The following is a 20,381-nucleotide window of genomic DNA, read 5'->3' as shown; positions in this document are numbered from 1 at the left end:
TCCATTTTTCTTCTCCATCCTGATATAAACAACATCATCTTGTAAATCAAGGTCACTGATTAAAACTACTTTTTGCTTTCACAATGGAGACACAAGCAGTCAGTTTCAAAATTCCTGCAAAGACAGTCTTGTAAACAAATTCAAATTCTGATTGGAACTTGATGTACAAAATCAACATTTTTTATACTGAAATGTCCGTACTTTTGCCCAATATCAACATATGAAATCGCAATCTGCGCAATTCACCCAGGAATTCTTTATAACAAAGCCAATACACTTGACAAATTCGAAGGCAAAACTCTTGCTGTGCCAGATTCTTCCTGTGATTCTTGCTGTGCACTTTGCTACACAGTCATCAATGTCTTACGTGGAAGTTTGGATGCATTCATCTTTACTGCAACTGTGACATTACAAGGAGAACTTTGTGATAATTGAAAATCTCATCGAGTTGTAGATTCTGTTTCTGAGTTGAAGATGGCATTTCAGTTTCAATGAGCTCAGAAAGCCATTCCCCTTTTGGGATGTGTGCTGGATTGTGTTTTGAAGACTTCTTTGCTTTTCTTTTAGGCCAGATTTTAAACTTATCAAGAAAATAAATATTTAAAACATGAAAGAGAAATGTAACTTGCTATTTGCATCAAGTGTTCTTTCCTTCTGGAAGGCTAAATGCTTCCTCAACTTCTCATCCCTGATCCTCCTGGTCACTGCTGAGAAGATGGTTAATTCCCCACACTTCCCCAACCTTGTTCCGACAGCTTCCAACCTGAGCCCCTGGCCGAAGGTGATGTGACCTAGTTTCTTCCCCTTTCCAGAACTTGTTTTGACGATTGCAATAAGATAGAATGAGTAGTGTGCCCAAATAGTTAATTTAGAAAGCCTGGATTTTGTTCTGGCGTGTGTAGCATCCTGGGATTCATTGGTCATTTGAAATTGATTATACAGTGCATGATCATGGGACGTGTGCGGGTTTTGCACAGCTGCTCATGTGCGCTGCTTATACAGAACATGTTTTGTAGTAGAGTTCATCAGGAGCTGATATTGGAACCCTTGCTTTTTCGGATAAGTATCACTGCTGTGCAGGGGACAATTGCCAAGTTTGCAGATGCCATTGGACAAACAGGCAGAAAACTAGCCACCAGGATACATGAACATCAACTAGCCACAAAAAGACATGACCCGCTGTCACTAGTATCCTTACATACGGATGAGGAAGGACACCATTTCGACTGGTCAGGCAGCATCCAAGGAGCAGGAAAATCGATTATTCGGGCAAAGCCCTTCATCAGGAATGACATTCTTGATGAAAAGCTTTTGCCCGAAACGTCAATTTTCTGCTCCTCGGATCCTGCCGGACCTGCTGTGTTTTTCCAGCACCACCCTAATCTTGACTCTAATCTTCAGCATCTGCAGTACCCACTTCTGACCACTTCAACTGGGACAACACATCCATCCTAGGACAAGCCAAACAGAGACACGCACGAGAATTCCTAGAAGCATGGCATTCCTACTGGAACTCTATCAACAAAAACATTGACTCGGTCCCACTTACCACCCCTGAGAAAAAGAACAGGAAATGACATCACCAACCCAAGGAAACCTATACACACAGATAGAAAGCGGGCCATACCAACAGTGTTTCATCCTGAGGCTCACTGATGATGTTATCTAGCATGGTGACAAAATGTCTGAAAACGAACCTTCCAGCTCTGCGAGCAAACCTACATTCAGCTAACAAAGTTGGATGAATTTTAAACTGTAAGGATAGTGTAGAACTCCAAGAGGACATTAACAATTTGATGGGGTGAGCTGATGAAGTTCAGTGCAGGGATGGTTGACATGATGCATTTTGGTTGAAAGAAGATTGAAAGAAACATAAAATTTGAAAGGCAGTGCCAGAGCAGAGAGACCTGGGTATACATGTACACAAATCATTGAAGGTGGCAGGAGAGTTCAGTTAGTAAACATATGGTGTTCTCAGCTTTATTCATAGGGACACAAGAATACAAGAACAAGGGTATGATACTGAACTTGTACAAGACACCTGTTAGACCTCAGCTAGAGTTGTGGGTGCCACATTATAGGAAACATTGGAGAGAGTAAAGAAACACTTTATTAGAATGGCATGAGAAACTGCAGTTGAGGGTAGATTGAAGTAGTTAAGACTGTTGTTCCTCGAGACAAGGTGGCTGAAAGATGAGTAGGCTGGACAGAGTAGATAGGGAGAAACTATTTCCACTTATAAAAGAAATAAGAGCAAGAGGGAATTGATTTAAAATGATGTGCAAATGAAGCTAGAGTGATGTGCAAAACATCTTTTTCACACAGTGAGTTGTTAGGGTATAGAATACACTAATGTGGTGGAGATAGATTTAATTGAGGAATTCAAGAGGGTATTAGATGGTTTTTTTGGATAGCAGTTATGTGTAGCAATGTCAGGAAAAGGTAGGAGATTAGCACTAGATAATCGAGCCAATGCAGACACAACAGTCTGAATGGTCTCCTTCTGCACTAATATTTTTGTGATTCTGTGCCAATGAATAAAACAAGGAGATATCAAGTCAAATGAGCTAAAGCTCAACAAGGTAGGTTTTATGAAGTATCTTGGAGAGGGAGGCAGGTGTAGAGAGAGATTCTGGAACTTTTGCCTAGGCAACTGAAGGCAGCCACCAATGGTGGAGTGCTCAAACTTGGGCTGAACAAGACATCAAATTTGATGGAGCATAGATATTTCAGAAGGTTGGGGGAATTAAATCAAACAAGATCCTTGAAGAATATAAAATGAGCAGAAAATAATTTAAACAAGAAATTAGGAGGGCTAGGACAGACCACAAAAGGTTTTTGTGAGTAGGATTAATGAGAATCCCAAGGCAATTTATACAGCAGATCCATAATAATCAGTGCTGGGACCTATAAATGACTTCGATGAAAATGTAGGCAGTCTGGTTAGTAGTTTTGCAGACAATACAAAAAATGGTGGAATTGTAGAGAGTAAGCAAGGTATTCAAAAGTTACAGCAGGATAGAGATCATTTGGAAAAGTTGAGTGGAGGATGACAAATGTGAGGTGATGCATTTTTGGGAGATGAAATGCAAGAGGAAAATATACAGTTAATGGCAGGACGTTTAGGAGCATTGATATACAGCGGGATCTTGGGGTCCAAGTTCATAGCTCCCTGCAAGTGGCAACACAAGTGAATAATGGATTATAAGAACTAGAACTAGAACTAGAACCCCAACAGTGTGGAAACAGGCCCTTCGGCCCAACGGATCCACACCGACTCTCCAAAGAGTAACCCACTCAGACCCATTCCTCTACCTTACATTTGCCCCTGACTAATGCAGGTAGCCTACACATCCCTGAACACTACGGGCAATTTAGCGTGGCCAATTCATCTAACCTACACATCTTTGGGTGGTGGAAGGAAACCGGAGAACCTGGAGAAACCCACGCAAACATTGGGAGAATACGCACAGAGTCGCCCGAGGCTGGATTCGAACCCGGCCCTCTGACGCTGTGAGGAAGCAGTGCTAACCACTGAGCCACTGTGCCGCCCGACATAGGAGATATATGATATAGGAGCAGAATTAGGCTATTCAGCCCACTGAGACTGCCCTGCCATTTGATCATGGCTGATATGTTTCTCAACTCTACTTTCCTGCCGTTTCCCGATAACTCTTGATTCCCTTACTGTCTTAAATACACTCAATTAGTTGGCCTCTACAGCTCTCTGTAGCAATGAGTTCCTCAGAAAAATCACCCTCTGGCTAAAGAAATTCCTCCTTATCTCGTTCTAAAAGGTCGCCTCTTCACTCAGGGGCAATGCCCTCAGGTCCTAGTCTCTTGAAACATGTCCACTCTATTCAGGTCAAAATACTGCAAATTTCACTATAATCCCCCTCATCCTTCTAAACAGGTAGATGAGGGTAAAGTGGTCGATGTAGTATATATGGATTGCAGTAAGGCGTTTGATAAGGTTCCCCTTGGTATGCTATTGCATGAAATATGGAGGCATGGAACTGAGAGAGATTTGGCGGTTTTGGTCAGAAATTGGCTAGCTGAAATGTTCATCCTGGAGTTCAGTTACTAGTGGTGTACTGCAAGGATCTGTTTTGGGTCCACTGCTGTTTGTCATTTTTATAAATGAACTGGATAAGGCCATAGAAGGATGGGTTAGTAAATTTGCAGATGACACTAAAGTCAGTAGAGTTGTAGACAGTGCAGAAGGATGTTGCAGGTTACAGAGGGACATAGATAAGCTGCAGAGCTGGGCTGAGAGGTGCCAAATGGAATTTAATGTGGAAAAGTGTGAGGTGATTCACTTTGGAAGGAGCAACAGGAATAAAGAGTACTGGGCTAATGGAAAGATTCTTGGTAGTGTGGATGAGTAGAGAGATCTCGGAGTCCATATACATAAATCCTTGAAAGTTGCTACTCAGGTTGATACGGTTGTTAAGAAGGCATATGGTGAGTTAGTTTTTATTGGTGGTGGGATTGAGTTTCGGAGCCACGAGGTCATGCTACAGCTGCACAAACTATGGTGTTGCCACATCTGGAGTACTGCATATAGTTCTGGTCACCCCATTATCAGGAGGATGTGGAAGCTTCGGAAAGGTTCAGCGAAGATTTACTAAGATGTTGCCTGGTATGGAGGGAAGGTCTTCTGAAGAAAAGCTGAGGGACTTGAGGCTGTTTTCCTCCAATCATCTAAAAATTATGCCCCCTCATGAAAGCCATTGCTGCCCTGGGAAAAACATCTCTGGCCATCCACTCTATCTATGCCTCTTATCATCTTGTACACCTCTATCAAGTCACCTCTCATTTGTCTTCGCTCCAATGAGAAAAGCCTTGGCTTCTTCAATCTTTCTTCATATAACTTGTCCTCCCCAGTCCAAGCAGCATCCTGGTAAATCTCCTCTGCACCCTCTCTAAAGCCTCCACATTCTTCCTATAACGAGGCAACCAGAACTGAACACAATATTCCATGTGTGATCTAACCAGTGCTGTGTAGAGCTGCAGCATAGCCTCATACCACTTAAACCCAATCCCCTGCTAATGAAAGCCTTCTTAACAACCCTATCAAATTGGGTGGCAACTTTGAGGGATCTATGGACATGGACACCTAGATCCCTCTGTTCCTCCACACTGGCAAGAATCAATTCACACTTTTCCAGGTTGAAATCTATCTGCCACTTATCAGTCCGGTTCTGCTTCCTGTCAGTGTCCTGTTGCAATCTACATCTGCCCCCCACACTAGGAGTTTGCATAAGGGGAATTACATATCAGCAAAACCAATATTTCCATTTATATCAATTTGACAAATTAGTTGAATTATCATAAATCAAAGTAGCTATCAATTATTGTTGATTGCATTAATACTCAATTCATTCACTGTATAATCTATAAACGAAACTAGCCTAAATTATTAATATCATTAAGCATCTAGAAACTAACAAGATTACTAGATTATAAATGAAGAAAACTGCATTTTTAATTTTGCTTTGTGACATCCAACCTCCTGCACTGAGATTGTGAACACATGTTTTTCTAATTGAGTGGATCTTATAAGTGACCTACCTCGGTATCCACAGGGTGTCCTTAACTGCTAGGATTTTTACAGCTTGTAGCTGTTCGCTATCATCCACTGGCGGGGAGATGCTTCCAGACCTGTCACGCAATGAGCATGACTCAACAAAGTCAGTAGAATGAGGAATACTTGTGGGACTGGTTGGGGAACTCAGGGCACTAAATGATGTTCCAGTGTTCCTGTTAGAGGAGCAAGATTCGGACGATAGAGAACAGTAATCGGTCATGGAGTCGGAATGTCTTATAACTTGCGTTCCAACCTCATCATTGAAAATGATGCTGACATCTGTGGAGTTGGAATCAGTCATATCTGTGGTAGTAATGGCTGTGGTTGTTGTAAAACTAGCAGGCTGCTGGATGGGGAACATGTCTCTTAATGGATTACAGTCACTGCATGTGTAATGGGCACAGACCTGATATGACCGATACATAATTAAGGTACTTGTCCTGTCATCCAGACACCAAACGGCCTCTTCCCCATTACATCCCACATTGCAAGTCATTGATATGACTTGAGAGGGAGCTTGGTAAGGTTCTAATCTCCGAGTTATTTCTGTAACAAGTGTGTCTATGACAAGGATCCCAGCACCGTTGCTGTACCACACTTCTGATCCACTGTTCACTGTTACCATATCAGTAACTCGATATGCATTCTGTCGAAGGTCATTATCGGAGATTTTAAACTGAAACTTGTTTGCTGAGCGTGAGCACAGGTAGGAGCACCAACCCTCAGGAATCTCATTAACCAGAGAGTAAACTGCGACCATTCCATCGGCCATGCCAGCAAGCATTACTGGAGATTTCTGTGAAAAAGAGATCAAAACACACATTCAAGGTTTGAAGAATTTTTGTCATATTAACTTTATTCTAACATATTTCAATTCTAGATGTGGGGACACCATTTGGCAGGTCAGGTGTGTGATAAGCCCATCTGTTAGTGACATTCCCTATGACTTAAACTAGGAATAAAGCTGCTGGTTTCCACATCCAATTCCCTGGCACTCATGTCATGAGACTTGTCATCCATTGCCTGCAATGTTCAGAATACCAGATTGTATTTGGATAAACCCATGACGCAATGTCACTCAATTCAACCTTTCACTGGAACAGTTTTGAAGAGGAGTTATTGGACTCAAAACGTTAACTCTGCTTTCACTTCACAGAACTTGCCAGACCTGCTGAGTTGCATTAGTAAGTTCTGTTTTAGTCACTGGAACATAGATCATTGGGGTCTTTTGAATAATGCTTTAAACATGATGCTATCAACATGCCATTTATTGTTTAAAATTAAGCAATACATTGTTCCATGTTCTGCAAAAGGGAATATTTCACTGAATATTGTGTTTGCCACTCCATCATACTGTTGCATAGCCACAATTACAAATTGGTAATTCCATTGTCCAACACCACACCATCTTTTGACTTCTGTCCTTAAAGTGAATGTACAGGAAATCATGATGATGCTGCCCAAATTCCTGAGCATGGAAACCTGTGTTAAAGTTGTTGGCAAGGGTGAGGGAATAGAGAGAGGACATTTCCACACCATAGATACTTTGGGAGTTGAATCACAGAAAGATTAGGAGAGTAACACATTTCAAAGTTCACGTTTGGCCTAATTACGGACATGAGCTCTGAAATTCGGCTGGTGTTCAAGCTACCAGAAAAACATCTACAAAAATAATGTTTCTGTCCATTAATATTGTTTCTATATGGAGGGTCTGACAACCTCCTGAAGCTGCAGGTAATTCCATAGAAGGTGCACGTACTTTCTTTAAAGAATGCCCACTTGGGACATTGATGACCTGGGGTATCAGTAAAGATTAACTGTTGTTCTGAAGGTTGACACTCTTGATATAAATGGAAGTACATCTGAAAGGCTGTTAGGTACAGGATAGGATTGTAAAGTCTGCTGGGCCTGAAGAGCCACATTGGAGACAGTGCTGGGGGCATTAAAGGAATGAAACTCTTCACCTTTTTCGATAGTTGTATGGGAAATGTGAACTTTGATTAGAATTCTCACATTCTCGTGCTGCTAACTAGTGACCAACAGGAATGATAGCTCATATAATAAGGGGATTCTATAATTAGGGGAATAGATAGCATCCTGTGTAAGCAGGATCGAGAGTTCCGCATGATAATTTGCTTGCTTGGAGCCAGGATGAGGGACATCTGGATGGATTGTTCTTCAGAGGGTTGGTGTGGACTTGTTGGGCCAAAGGGCCTATTTCCACACTGTAGGGATTCTAATCTAATCTAATGTAATCTCCGACAGATTTGGAAGGATATTGGAGAGGGAGGGGGAAGATCCAGTTGTTATGATCCGCTTCGGGACAAAATACATAGGCAAGATGGGGAAAGAGGACCGGTTTGGGAATTATCGGGAATGAGGAACTAAATTAAAGAGCAGGTCCTCAAGGGTGATAAACTCTGAATTACTACCCGAGCCATGTGCAATTTGGCACAGGGGCGTGAGAATAAGGGAATTAAACACATGGCTAAAGGAGTTGTGTGGAAAAAAAGGATTCCATTTCATGCGGCACTAGTGTTAGCATTGTAACAGGAAGGATCTGTATTGTTCGGATGGTCCACACCTGAACCTAATTGGAACCAATGTTCTAGTGAGAAGGGTAAATAGGGTGGTCAACAGGACTTTAAACTAGAAAATTTTAAAGGGGTAGGGGTGCAAGGGAAGGGTAAAATTCCAAGAAGTAAAATGGCAAATAGGAAACAAAGCAGGAGGTTACATCTGTGGGGGTGGATTCAACTGCATGAAAAAGTATGAAAAATGAAAAGAAAGAAGAACTCAGGAGGGATTATTAAAGTCTCCAGATCACAAAATAGGACAGAGTGTTTGAAAATGGTTAGGAATCTAACTTTGAGCACATCGGATCAAGGGATGACAATGAGAAAAGGGATGGTAAATACAGGACTGAAGTTGTTATTTTGTATGCTGCATGCATTCAGATAGAAGGTGAATGAGTTTATGGCACAGGTTGAAGTTGACAGCTATGGTATGGTAGGGATCATGCAGATGTGGCTGCAAGGGGATTTGGACTGGGAACCAATTATCTAAGGATACACATCGCATTGAAAGGACAGGCAGTAGAGCAGAGGGTTGCAGCTGCCTTGTTAGTAAGAAATTAAATAAAATCGATAGCAAATGACATAGGGCCAGATAATGTACAATTTGTGGGTTTGTGGGTTTAATTGAGGAATTGCAATGGGAATTATGTACAGGCATCCAAACAGTAGTCAAGATATGGGGCACAAGATAGACCAGGAGACAGAAAAGGCATGCACGAAAGGTTACAGTGTTCATAGGGATTTCAAGATGCAGGTGAACTGAAAAAAACCAGGCTGGTAATGGAATGTCTACAAGATGGCTTTTTGGAGCAGCTTGGGGTGGAGCCCACTGGGGAACAGGCAATCCTGGATTTGGTAATGTGCATTGAGGCAAACTTGATATGGGAGTTGAAGGTGAAGGAACCCTTAGGAGGCACTGACCATAATACAGAACATAGAATAGTACAGCACAATGCAGGCCCTTCAGCCCTCGTTGTTGTGCCGACCTTTTATCTTACTCTAAGATCAAACTAACCCACAGACTTTTCATTTTACTATCATCCACGTACCTATCCAAGAGATGCTTAAATGTCCCTAATGTATCTTACTCTACTCCCACCACTGGCAGTACATTCCACGCAATCATCACTTTCTGTATAAAGAACCTATCTCTGACATCTCCCCTAAACCTCCCTCCAATCACCTAAAAATTATGCCCCCTCATGAAAGCCATTTCTGCCTCTGGCCATCCACTCTATCTATGCCTCTTATCATCTTGAACACTTCTATCAAGTGACCTCTCATTTTTCCTCGCTCCAATGAGAAAAGCCCTAGCTCCCTCAATCTTTCTTCATTCGACTTGTCCTCCAGTCCAGGCAGCATCCTGGTAAATCTCCTCTGCGCCCTCCTTAAAGCTTCCACATTCTTCCTTTAATGAGGCAACCAGAACTGAACACAACATTCCATGTGTGGTCTAACCAGGGCTCTATACAGCTGCAACATAACCTCACGGCTCTTAAACTCAATCCCCGTGCCAATAAAAGCCAAGACATCATATGCCTTCTTAATAACCCTATCAACTTGGGTGGCAACTTTGAGGGATCTATGAATGTGAACCCCAAGATCCCCCTGTTCCTCCACATTGCCAAGAATCCTGCCTTTAACTCTGTAATCTGCATTCAAATTTGACCTTCCAAAATGAATCACTTCACTCTTTTCCAAGTTAAACTCTATCTGCTACATCTCAGCCCAGTTCTACATCCTGTCAGTGTCCCGTTGCAACTTACAACAGCCCTCCCACACTACCCACAACTCCAGCAACCTTCATGTCATCAGCAAATGTACTAGCCCACCCCTCCACTGCCTCATGCAAATCATTTTAAAAAATCACAAAGAGCAGAGGTCCCAGAACAGATCCCTGCAGAATACCACTGGTCACTGAGCTCCAGGCTGAATACTTTCTACTACCATCCTCTGTTTCTATGAGCCAGCCAATTCTGTATCCAGACAGCCAACATTCCCTGTATCTCATGCCTCCTTACTTTCTGAATGAGCTGACCATGGGGAACATTTCAAAAACCTTGCTAAAATCCATATACACACATCCACTGCTTTCCTTCATCAATGTGTTTTGTTACATCCTCAAAGAATTCAATAAGACTTGTGCGGCATGACCCGCCCTTCACAAAGCCATGATAACTATCTCTAATCAAGCTATGCTTTTCCAAATAATCATAAATCCTGTCTCTTTGAATCCTTTCCAATAATTTGTCCACCACTGAAGCAAGACTGACTGGTCTGTAATTCCCAGGGTTATCCCTATTCCCTTTCTTGAACAAGAAAATAACATTTACCACCCTCTTAATCATCTGGTACTACTCCAGTGGACAGTGAGAATGTAAAGATCATCACCAAAGGCACAGCAATCTGTTCTCTTGCTTCCCGTAGTAATCTTAGGTATATCATGTCTGGCCCAGGGCACTTATCTATTCTCATGTTTTTCAAAGTTTCCAGCACATCCTCCTTCTTAACATCAACCTGTTCAAGCATATCAGCCTGTTTCATGCTGTCCTTAGAAATGATAAGGTCCCTCTCACTAGTGAATACTGAAGCAAAAAATTCATTGAAGACCTCCCCTACCTCCTCTGACTCCAGGCACAAGTTCCCTCCACTATCCCTGATTGGCCCTACCCTCACTCTGGCTATCCTCTTGTCCCTCATAAGTGTAGAAGACTTTGGGGTTTTCCTTAATCCTGTCCACCAAAGCTTTTTCACGCCCCCTTCTAGCTCTAAGTCATTCTTCACTTCCTTCCTGGCTACCTTGTCACCCTGTCTGATCCTTGCTTCCTTCTTCTTCTTGACTAGATATTCCACATCTTTCTTCATCCAAGGTACCTTCACCTTACCATCCCTTCCTTGCCTCAGTGGGACAAACCTATGCAGCACTATCAGCATTTCTAGCTTGCATTTCCCTGAGAATATCTGTTCCCAATTTATGCTCCACAGTTCCTGCCTAATAGCATTGTAATTCCCTCTGCCCCAAATAAACATTTTCCCATACTGTCTGCCCCTATCCCACTCCACGACTATAGTAGAAGACGGAGTTGTGATCACTATTGCTGAAATGTTCTCCCGCTGAGAGATCTGACACCTGACCTGGTTCGTTGCCAAGCACCAAATCCAATATAGCCTGCCCTCTAGTCGGCCTACGTACATATTGAGTCAGGAATCCTTCCTGGACATATCGGTCAAAATCTGCTCCATCTAAACTATTTGTACTCAGGAGATTCCAAACAATATTAAGGAAGTTGAAGTCACCCATGACAACCATGTTATTTCTGCACCTTTTCAAAATCTGCCTCCCAATCTGCTTCTCTGTTGCTATTGGGGGGTCTATAGAAAACTTCCAATAAAGTGACTGCTCCTTTCCTGTTTCTGAATTCCACCCATAGTGACTCAGTAGACAAACCCTCCTCGACAACTTCCCTTTTTGCAGCTGTTATACAATCCCTGAGTACAAATGGCATTTTCCCACCTCTTTTACCTCTGTCTTTATTTCTTTTGAAACACCGAAACCCCGGAACATCCAACTACCCTTCCTGCCCCTGTAATATCCAAGTCTCTGTTATGGCCACAACATTGTAGTTCCATGCTCTGACTTCATCACTTTTATTCCTGACACTTCTTGCATTACAATAGACACACTTCAACCCATCACACTGACTGCAACTTTGCCCTATCAACTGGCTATCCTTCTTTAATATGACAGAATTTACTCTGCAATTTGAGTGGGAGAAGCTGGAATCAGATGTAATTGTATTATAGTTGAATAAAGGCAACTACAGAGGAATGGGAAAGAGCTGGGGAGAATTGACTCAGAGAGGAACCTAGCAAGAAAGACAGTACAACAGCAATGGCAGGGGTTTCTGGGGGTACACCACAAAATTTCATCGCTTAGAAAAGGAAGCATACTAAAGGGAGGATGAGGCAACCATGGCTGACAAGGGACATCAGGGCCAGCATAAAAGCAAATAAGCAAGCATATAATGCAATGAAGGACAGTGGGAAGCCAGGGGATTAGAAAGTATACAAAGACCAACAGAGGACAACTAAAAAAGAAATAAGGAGGGAGAAGATTGAATATGAGGGTGAGCTAGCTCGTGATATGAAGGAAGAGTGGAGTCACATGTAGGCAGTGAAGGTGGTTTTTGGCATAGTGGCCTTCATCAGTCAGGGCATTGAGTATAGAAGTTCAGAAGTTATGTTATAATTGTACAGAATGTTGGTGAGGCCACACGTGGAGTACTGTGTTCTGTTCTGGTCACCTTGTTATAGGAAGGATGTTATTAAAGTGGAAAGAATGCAGAAGAAATTTACAAGGATGTTGCCAGCACTCAAGGGAGTTATAGGGAGAGGTTGGACAAGCTAGGACAATTTGTTTTCAAGCGTAGGAGAGTGAGGGGGATCTTATAGAAGTGTATAAGATCATGAGATGCATGGATAGGGTGAATGCACTCAGTCTTTTTCCCAGGGTTGGGAATTGAGGATTAGAGGGTACCAGTTAAAGGGGAAAGAACAAAAGGGAACCCGAGGGGCAATTTTTTTTTTAACGCAGAGGGTGGTACATATATGGAATGAGCTCACAGAGGAAGGTACATTAACAACATTTAAAAGGCGTTTGGACAAATACATGGATAGTAAAGGTTTAGAAGAATACGGGCCAAAGGCAGGGAAATGGGGTTAGCGTGGATGGAAATTTTGGTTGGCACGGACCAGTTTAGGCCAAAGGGCCTGTCACCATGCTGTAGGACTCTATAAGATTGCAAGGGTTTCTTTTGAGGTCAGGCCACTGTTGGAATATTGTGTGCAATTCTGGTCTCCTTCCTATCGGAAAGATGTTGTGAAACTTGAAAGGGTTCAGAAAAGATTTACAAGGATGTTGCCAGGGTTGGAGGATCTGAGCTACAGGGAGAGGCTGAACAGGCTGGGACTGTTTTCCCTGGAGCATCAGAGGCTGAGGGGTGACCTTATAGAGGTTTACAAAATTATGAGGGGCATGGATAGGATAAATAGGCAAAGTCTTTTCCCTGGGGTCGGGGAGTCCAGAACTAGAGGGTTTAGGATGAGAGGGGAAAGATATAAAAGAGACCTAGGGGCAACGTTTTCACGCAGAGGGTGGTATGTGTATGGAATGAGCTGCCAGAGGATGTGGCGGAGGATGGTACAATTGCAACATTTAAGAGGCATTTGGATGGGTATATGAATAGGAAGGGTTTGGAGGGATATGGGCTGGGTGCTGGCAGGTGGGACTAGATTGAGTTGGGATATCTGGTCGGCGTGGACAGGTTGGACCGAAGGGTCAGTTTCCATGCTGTACATCTCTATGACTCTATATATGAAGGGCAAAAGAGATGCAAATGTGGACATTGGGCCACTGGAAAATGATGCTGGAGAAACAGTAAAGAGGAAGAAAGAAATGGTGGAGGAACTGAACAAGTACTTTATGTCAGTTTTCAGTGTGGAAGACATGAGTAAATCCCACAAATTTAAGAGAGTCAACGACAGAGGTGAGTACAGTGGCCATGACCACTGGTGGACACGGGGAATCGAGGACTAGAGGGTTGGCAGAAGGTGCTAGAAAAACTGAAAGGGCTGAAGTTGGATAAATCTCCTGGACCAGATAATGGAGGCTGAAGAGATAATGGAGGCTTTAGTGGTGATCTTGCAGGAATCACTGCAGTCAGAGAGGGTCCCAGAGGACTGGGAAAATCGCAAATACAACCCCTCTGTTTGAGAAGGGAGTAAGGCAAAAGACAGAAAATTACAGGCTGATCAGCTTGACCTCAGCTGTTGATAAGATTCTGGAATACATTGTGAAAGATGAAATTTCTGAATACTTGGAAGTACATAGTAAAATAGGGCCAAATCAGCATGGTTTCATAAAGGGAGGTCATGCCTGACAAATTTCACCTAATACTTTGAGGTGGTAACAAACCTCTATAAACCTTTTAGGGGAGATGTCAGGGGTGGGTTCTTTACCCAGAGAGTGGTGCGGATATGGAATGCGCTGCCTGTGGGAGTGGTTGAGTCAGAATCTTTGGTGACCTTTAAGCGGCAATTGGATAGGTACATGGATGGGTGCTTAAGCTGGGACAAATGTTCGGCACAACATCGTGGGCCGAAGGGGCTGTTCTGTGCTGTATTGTTCTATGTCCTATGTTCTAAACAGGTTAGACAAATGAAAGCCAATGTGTTATCTACCTGGACTTTCAGAAATCCTTTGACAAGATGCTACACAAGTTGCTGTTGACTAAGAGCCCATGGTGTTAGAGGCAAGGTACTAGCATTGGCTGCCTGGTAGTAGGCAGAGAGTGGGGCTAGAAAGTTCCTTTTCAGGATGGCGGCTGGTGACTAGCGGTGTTTCACAAGGGTCACTGTTGCGACCACAACTTTTCACTTTCAACATTAATCATCTCGATGGAACCATGGGCATTTTGGCTAAGTTTACAGATGATACAAAGATAGGTGGAGGGATAGGTTGTATTGAGAAGGTGGGGAGGCTGCAGAAGGTAGACAGGTTAGGACAGTGTGCAAAGAAGTGGCAGATGAAATATGTGGGGCAAGTGTGATATCATGAACCTTAGTAGGAAGAATAGAGGCATGGATTATTTTCTAAATGGGGAGAAAATTCAGAAATCTGATGTGCAAAAGTACTTGAGAGTCCTAGTCCAGGAATCTCTCAAGGTTAGCTTGCAGGTTGAGTTGGTAGTTAGAAAGGCAAATTCAACAGTGGCATTTATTTTGAGAGGACTAGTATATAAAAGCAAGGATGTATTCTGAGACTTTAAGGCTGCAGTCAGACCACATTTAGAATCTTGAGAGCAATTCTGGGTCCTGTATCTCACAAAGGGTGTACTGGCTCTGGAGCAACCCCAGAGGAGGTTCACAAGAATGATTCCAGGAATGAAAGGTTTAACAAATGAAGAATGTTTGAGGACTCTGGGTCTACACTCGATGGAGTGCAGAGGGATGAGGGGAGATCTAATTAACACTTACAGAACAGTGCAAGGCCTGGATAGAGTGGATTGTGGGAAGATGTTTCTATTAGCAGGAGAGACTAGACCCAAGGGCACAGTCTTGGAGTAAAGGGAAGACCCTTTAGAATGGAGATGAGGAGAAACTTCTTCAGCCAGAGAGTGGTGAATCTATGGAATTCATTGCCACGGAAAGCTGTGGAGGCCACATCATTGAGTATATTTCCAATAGAGATAGATAAGTTCTTGATTGTTAAGGGGATCTAAGGTTACCGGGAGAAGGCAAGAGAATGGGGTTGAGAAACGTAAGAGTCATGATTGAATGGCAAAGCAGATTCGATGGGCCGAATGGCTTGATTTATGCTCCTATGTCTTATGGTCTAAAAACTGTAAACTCATATCAATGTGCCTTCCACAGGTATAACCGATACCTTAAGTAAATGTTGACACTTTTAACTGGTTTTTCCACTTAGATTTATCTTTTTAATGGAAATGTTACAGTTGATGAAAGTTTTAATGTACAATAGATACATAATTTAAATAAGAAAGAAAATTAAAAGTAACTCTTGGAATTCCTGGTTCTGCTCTCTGCCATCTCAGATTTATTGTGCCTCTCCCTCAAGTTCCCTTTTCCTACTCCATCTCTTAAGTATTTGGACACAGTCTGCAAAATGCAATCCAACCAGTTGAATGTGGACGATTGCAGGTTTTATCCTATGATGTGATCTTCTACATACCATCCAAAGAATCGATTGGAGATAAGTCCCTGCTGATTCTGCCTGAACTAGAGCTAATTATTCTTCATAGGTTGCTAACAGACTAAGACTCTGCCCACATCACTTAGAGGAAGCCCGGTCTTAGAAAGCTGTCAGATAATCCCAGCTGCACAAAGTTCAAGCAACAGCCACTGCATGGTCAAAACCTGGAGGTCAGGGATGCTAGTTTCAAGTAAATCTAAGTATCAGCCTGCTACCTGGCAGGCCCTGGTGCAGGGGGTTCAGCGATATGATTTTAGTAGTGAGTTTTGAGAAGATTTGTAGGAATAGGGGGTAGGGTAAAATGGGGGAGTGGGGGCATTACCTTGAGGGGTCTGTGTTTGTTGCACCCAAAATCCCACAAAGGATATTTCACTTCTCCTCTCGTCTGCAATTAATCTTCACAGTGAAGGCTGCTGGATTCTCACCTAACATGGGGCTACCCAGTCAAAGGTAAAACAGCTGCGGGAGCAGAATGAGGTGTTTAAGCAGACATTAGTTGGCCACTCAAGGGCTTCAACAGGGCAGACCATGCAGACGGCCCCATGAAATAGAGAAGTTGAGGGGCTGGAAAGACAGCCAGGCCATATGCTAGGCTTCAAACAGTCAGGTGACATTTCCTCCTGTGAATTAACCCCCACATCCTCCTCCAAACTTTCATTCAAGGCAGTTTCTTTTTGGGTAGGAGAACTTTGACAATAATCAATATCTGGTTAGCTGATTGTTTGTGGCATGTTCTGTCCCCAGATTGGCCGCTACAGCCACAAAACAACAGAGGTTAAGCTTGGCTGTAATAAGAACAAAACAAAATGAAAAACACTCAGCAGGTCAAGCAGCATCTGCAGAGAAACAGAGTGAATGATTCATAGAATCCCTACAGTGAAAAAAGAGACCATTCATCCGATCGAGTTTCACTGAACTTCCAAAGAACATCCCACCCAGACCCATGCCACCCATCATTTTTTGTTATATGAGTGTAAGATAGAACATGAGACAAGAGTGACTAAAGTAAACATTGGTCCTTTACAGGATGAGAAGGAGCATTTAGTTATGGGATATGATGAAATGGTCAAGGCATTGAATAGGTATTTTGTATCAGTCTTCCCCTTGGAAGACACTAATAATATGCCAGTAATTGACAAAGAGACGGAGGTCAGCGAAGACATGAAAACAATTATTACAGAAGAGGTAGTGCTGGGCAAGTAAATGGAGTTAAGAATAGACAAGTCTCCTGGCCCTGATGGAATACATCTCAGGGTACTCAAAGAATTGGCGGGAGAAATAGCAAGTGCACATATGGTAATTTTCCAAAATTCACTGGACTCTGGAGCAACTAATTATTAGATTAGATTACTTACAGTGTGGAAACAGGCCCTTCAGCCCAACAAGTCCACACCAACCCGCCGAAGCGCAAACCACCCAGACCCATTCCCCTACATTTACCCTTTCACCTAACACTACGGGCAATTTAGCCTCGCCAATTCACCTAACCTGCACATTTTTGGATTGTGGGAGGAAACCGGAGCACCCGGAGGAAACCCACGCAGACACGGGGAGAAGGTGCAAACTCCACACAGAGTGTCTCCTGATAGGGAATTGAACCGGGGTCTCTGGAGAGAGTCGACTGAGGCGGGAATTGAACCCGGGTCTCTGGAGAGAGTCGCCTGAGGCGGGAATTGAACCCGGGTCTTTGGTGCTGTGAGGCAGCAGTGCTAACCACTGTGCCAGCAGTTCCAACAGATTGGAAAACAGCAAATGTGACTCCACTGTTTAAAAAAGGAAGTAGACAAAAGATGGGGAATTATAGACTGGTTAGCTTAACCTCTGTAGTGGGGAAAATGTTTGAGTCTATTATCAAGGAAGAAACAGCAAGACAAGATAGAAATTGTCCCATTGGGCAGATGCTGCATGGTTCATGATGAGAAGGTGATGCTTAACTACTCTTTTGGAATTCTATGAAGACATTAGGAGCAAGGTGGACAACGGGGACCCAGTGGATGTGGTATACCTAGATTTCCAAAAAGCCTTTGACAAGGTGCAGCATAAGAGGCTGCTGCATAACATAGAACATAGAACAGTACAGCAGAGTACAGGCCCTTTGGCCCACGATGTTGTGCCAAGCATTTATCTTAATCTGAGATCAACCTAACCTACACACCCCTCAATTTACTGCCATCCATGTGCTTGTCCAGCAGTCACTTAAATGTCCCTAATGTCTGAGAATCTACTATCACCGATGTTGGACCCACCACTCCCTGTGTAAAGAATCTACGTCCTTCCTATAATGAGGAGACCAGAATGGACACAAGTATGGTCTAATCAGGGTTTTATAGAGCTGCAACAAAACCTCGCGGCTCTTAAACTCAATCCCCCGTTAATGAAAGCCAAAACACCAAATGCCTTTTAACAACCCTATCAACTTGAGTGGCAACTTTGAGGGATCTACGTACACGGACCACACGATACTGCTGTTCCTCCACGCTGCCAAGAATCCTGTCTTTAACCTTGTATTCAGCATTCAAATTCCTCCTTCCAAAATAAATCAATTTGCATTTATCCAAGTTGAACTCCATTTGTCACTTCGCAGCCCAGCTCTGCATCTTGTTAATGTCTTGTTGTAGCCTGCAAAGCCACTTGACACTATCTACAACACCACCGACCTTTGTGTCATCGGCAAACTTACTAACCCACCCTTTCACTTCTTCATCTAATTCATTTATAAAACCTACAAAGAGCAGAGGTCCAAGAACAGATCCCTGTGGGTCACCACTGGTCACCGACCTCCAGGTGGAATACTTTCCATCCACTACCACTCGCTGTCTTCTTTCGGCCAGCCAATTCTGTATCCAGACAGCCAAATTTCCCTGTATCCCATACCTCCTAACTTTCTGAATGGGGAAGATAAAGATACATGGTGTTACGTATAAAGTATTAGCATGGATAGACGATTGGTTGACTAATGTGAAGCAAAGAGTGGGGATAAATAAATGCTATTCTGGGTGGTAACCAATGTCTAGTGGTGTGCCTTAGGGATCAGTGTCAGGCCCAAAATTATTCACAATTTACATAGGTGACCTGGACTTGGGGTCCACATGTAGCATGTCCAGGTTTGCGGGTGACACTAAGATGAGTGGCAGAGCAAAGTGTGCAGAGGACTGGGAAACTTTGCAGAGGAATGTAGATACTTTAAGTGAGTGGGCAAAAGTCTGGCAGATGGAATACAATGTTAATAAATGTCAAGTCATCCTCTTTGGTAGGAGTAACAGTAAAAACGATTATTACTTGAATGGTAAAAAGTTGCAGCATGCTGCTATGCAGAGGGACCTGGGTGTCCTTGTACATGAATCACAGAAGGTTGGTCTGCAGGCACAACAGGTAATTAGGAAGGCAAATGGAATTTTGACCTTCATTGCTAAAGGATCGAGTTTTAAAGCAGGGAGGTTATGTTGTAGCTGTATAGGGTGCTGGTGAGGCCACACCTGGAGTACTGTGTGTAATTTTGGTCTCCTTACTGGCACTTGAGGGGCTGCAGAGGAGGTTCACTCGGTTGATTCCGAGGTTGAGTGGGTTGGCTTATGAGGAGAGACTGGGATTATATTCACTGGAATTTAGAAGAATGAGGGAGGATCTTATAGAAACATATAAAAGTATGAAGGGTATAGAGAAGATTGAAGTAGAGAGAATGTGAAGCTAGGACAAGAGGGACAAGAGGGCACAGCCTCAAAATTAGGGGCAGCAGATGTAGGACTGAATTGAGAAGAAACTTCTTCACCCAAAGGGCTGTAAATTTATAGAATTCCCTGTCCAGTGAAGTAGTTGTTGAAAGCAGGTTACCCCACTTTTCACACACTTTTTACAGATTATAGGGCAAGGTGCTCCTCTTTGGGTGTTTCAGTTTTATTTCTCAACGGGGAGGTCAACCTCCACTTTATAACACATTACAGCTTGTGGAAATAGCAGAGGATGATCCGCTGAATATGGAATATCTGTTGGTAGGAAACAATATGCAAACAAAGGTAACCCGATCATGGTTCTCGGGAGGGAGGGAAAGGGGTGAGATGCATGAAATGAATCAGACACTTTGGAGGGCCATGCCAATCTGCCAACTGGGGGAATCCATGTTGACAAGTGAAAGAAGCAATGCCAGAACACTCATGTGGAAGGGAGCATCATCAGAACATATGCAACAGAGACTGAGAAACAGGGAAAATGGAATGGACTCTTTATAGGAAGAAGGATGTGAGGAAGTATAGTCAGCCTGGCACCAGATATTTAGACAGAGAAAGCAAAGAATGGAAAAGGTAGTGATGGGCCAGGTGAAGGTGGGTGTAAATTAGAAACAGAGAAATCTTCCAATTCAGGGTAAGAGAAGAGGTAGTCATCGGTGCACTGGAAGAAGAGATGAGGAAGGATGACCCAGTAGGACTGAAACATTGGACAGCTATAG

The 20,381-nt window shown here is 43.1% G+C and overlaps 1 protein-coding gene across 2 annotated transcripts in view; it reads right to left on the bottom strand.

The window, feature by feature from the left end:
- Positions 1 to 20,381, bottom strand: part of lrrk1 (leucine-rich repeat kinase 1) — a 252,945-nt gene that overhangs the window by 28,915 nt on the left and 203,649 nt on the right. For both annotated transcript variants that reach the window (XM_043677668.2, XM_087981352.1), the window contains one exon: positions 5,575 to 6,386. In XM_043677668.2, the coding sequence (XP_043533603.2) occupies positions 5,575 to 6,386 (812 nt within the window). The remainder of the gene's footprint in view (positions 1 to 5,574; positions 6,387 to 20,381) is intronic.

This window comes from Chiloscyllium plagiosum, unplaced genomic scaffold (genome assembly GCF_037043375.1).
Source record: "Chiloscyllium plagiosum isolate Xiang-an unplaced genomic scaffold, Cpla_swu_hap1 HiC_scaffold_39, whole genome shotgun sequence".
Lineage (NCBI taxonomy): Eukaryota > Metazoa > Chordata > Chondrichthyes > Orectolobiformes > Hemiscylliidae > Chiloscyllium > Chiloscyllium plagiosum.
This window is presented reverse-complemented; position numbering and strand designations above follow the sequence as displayed.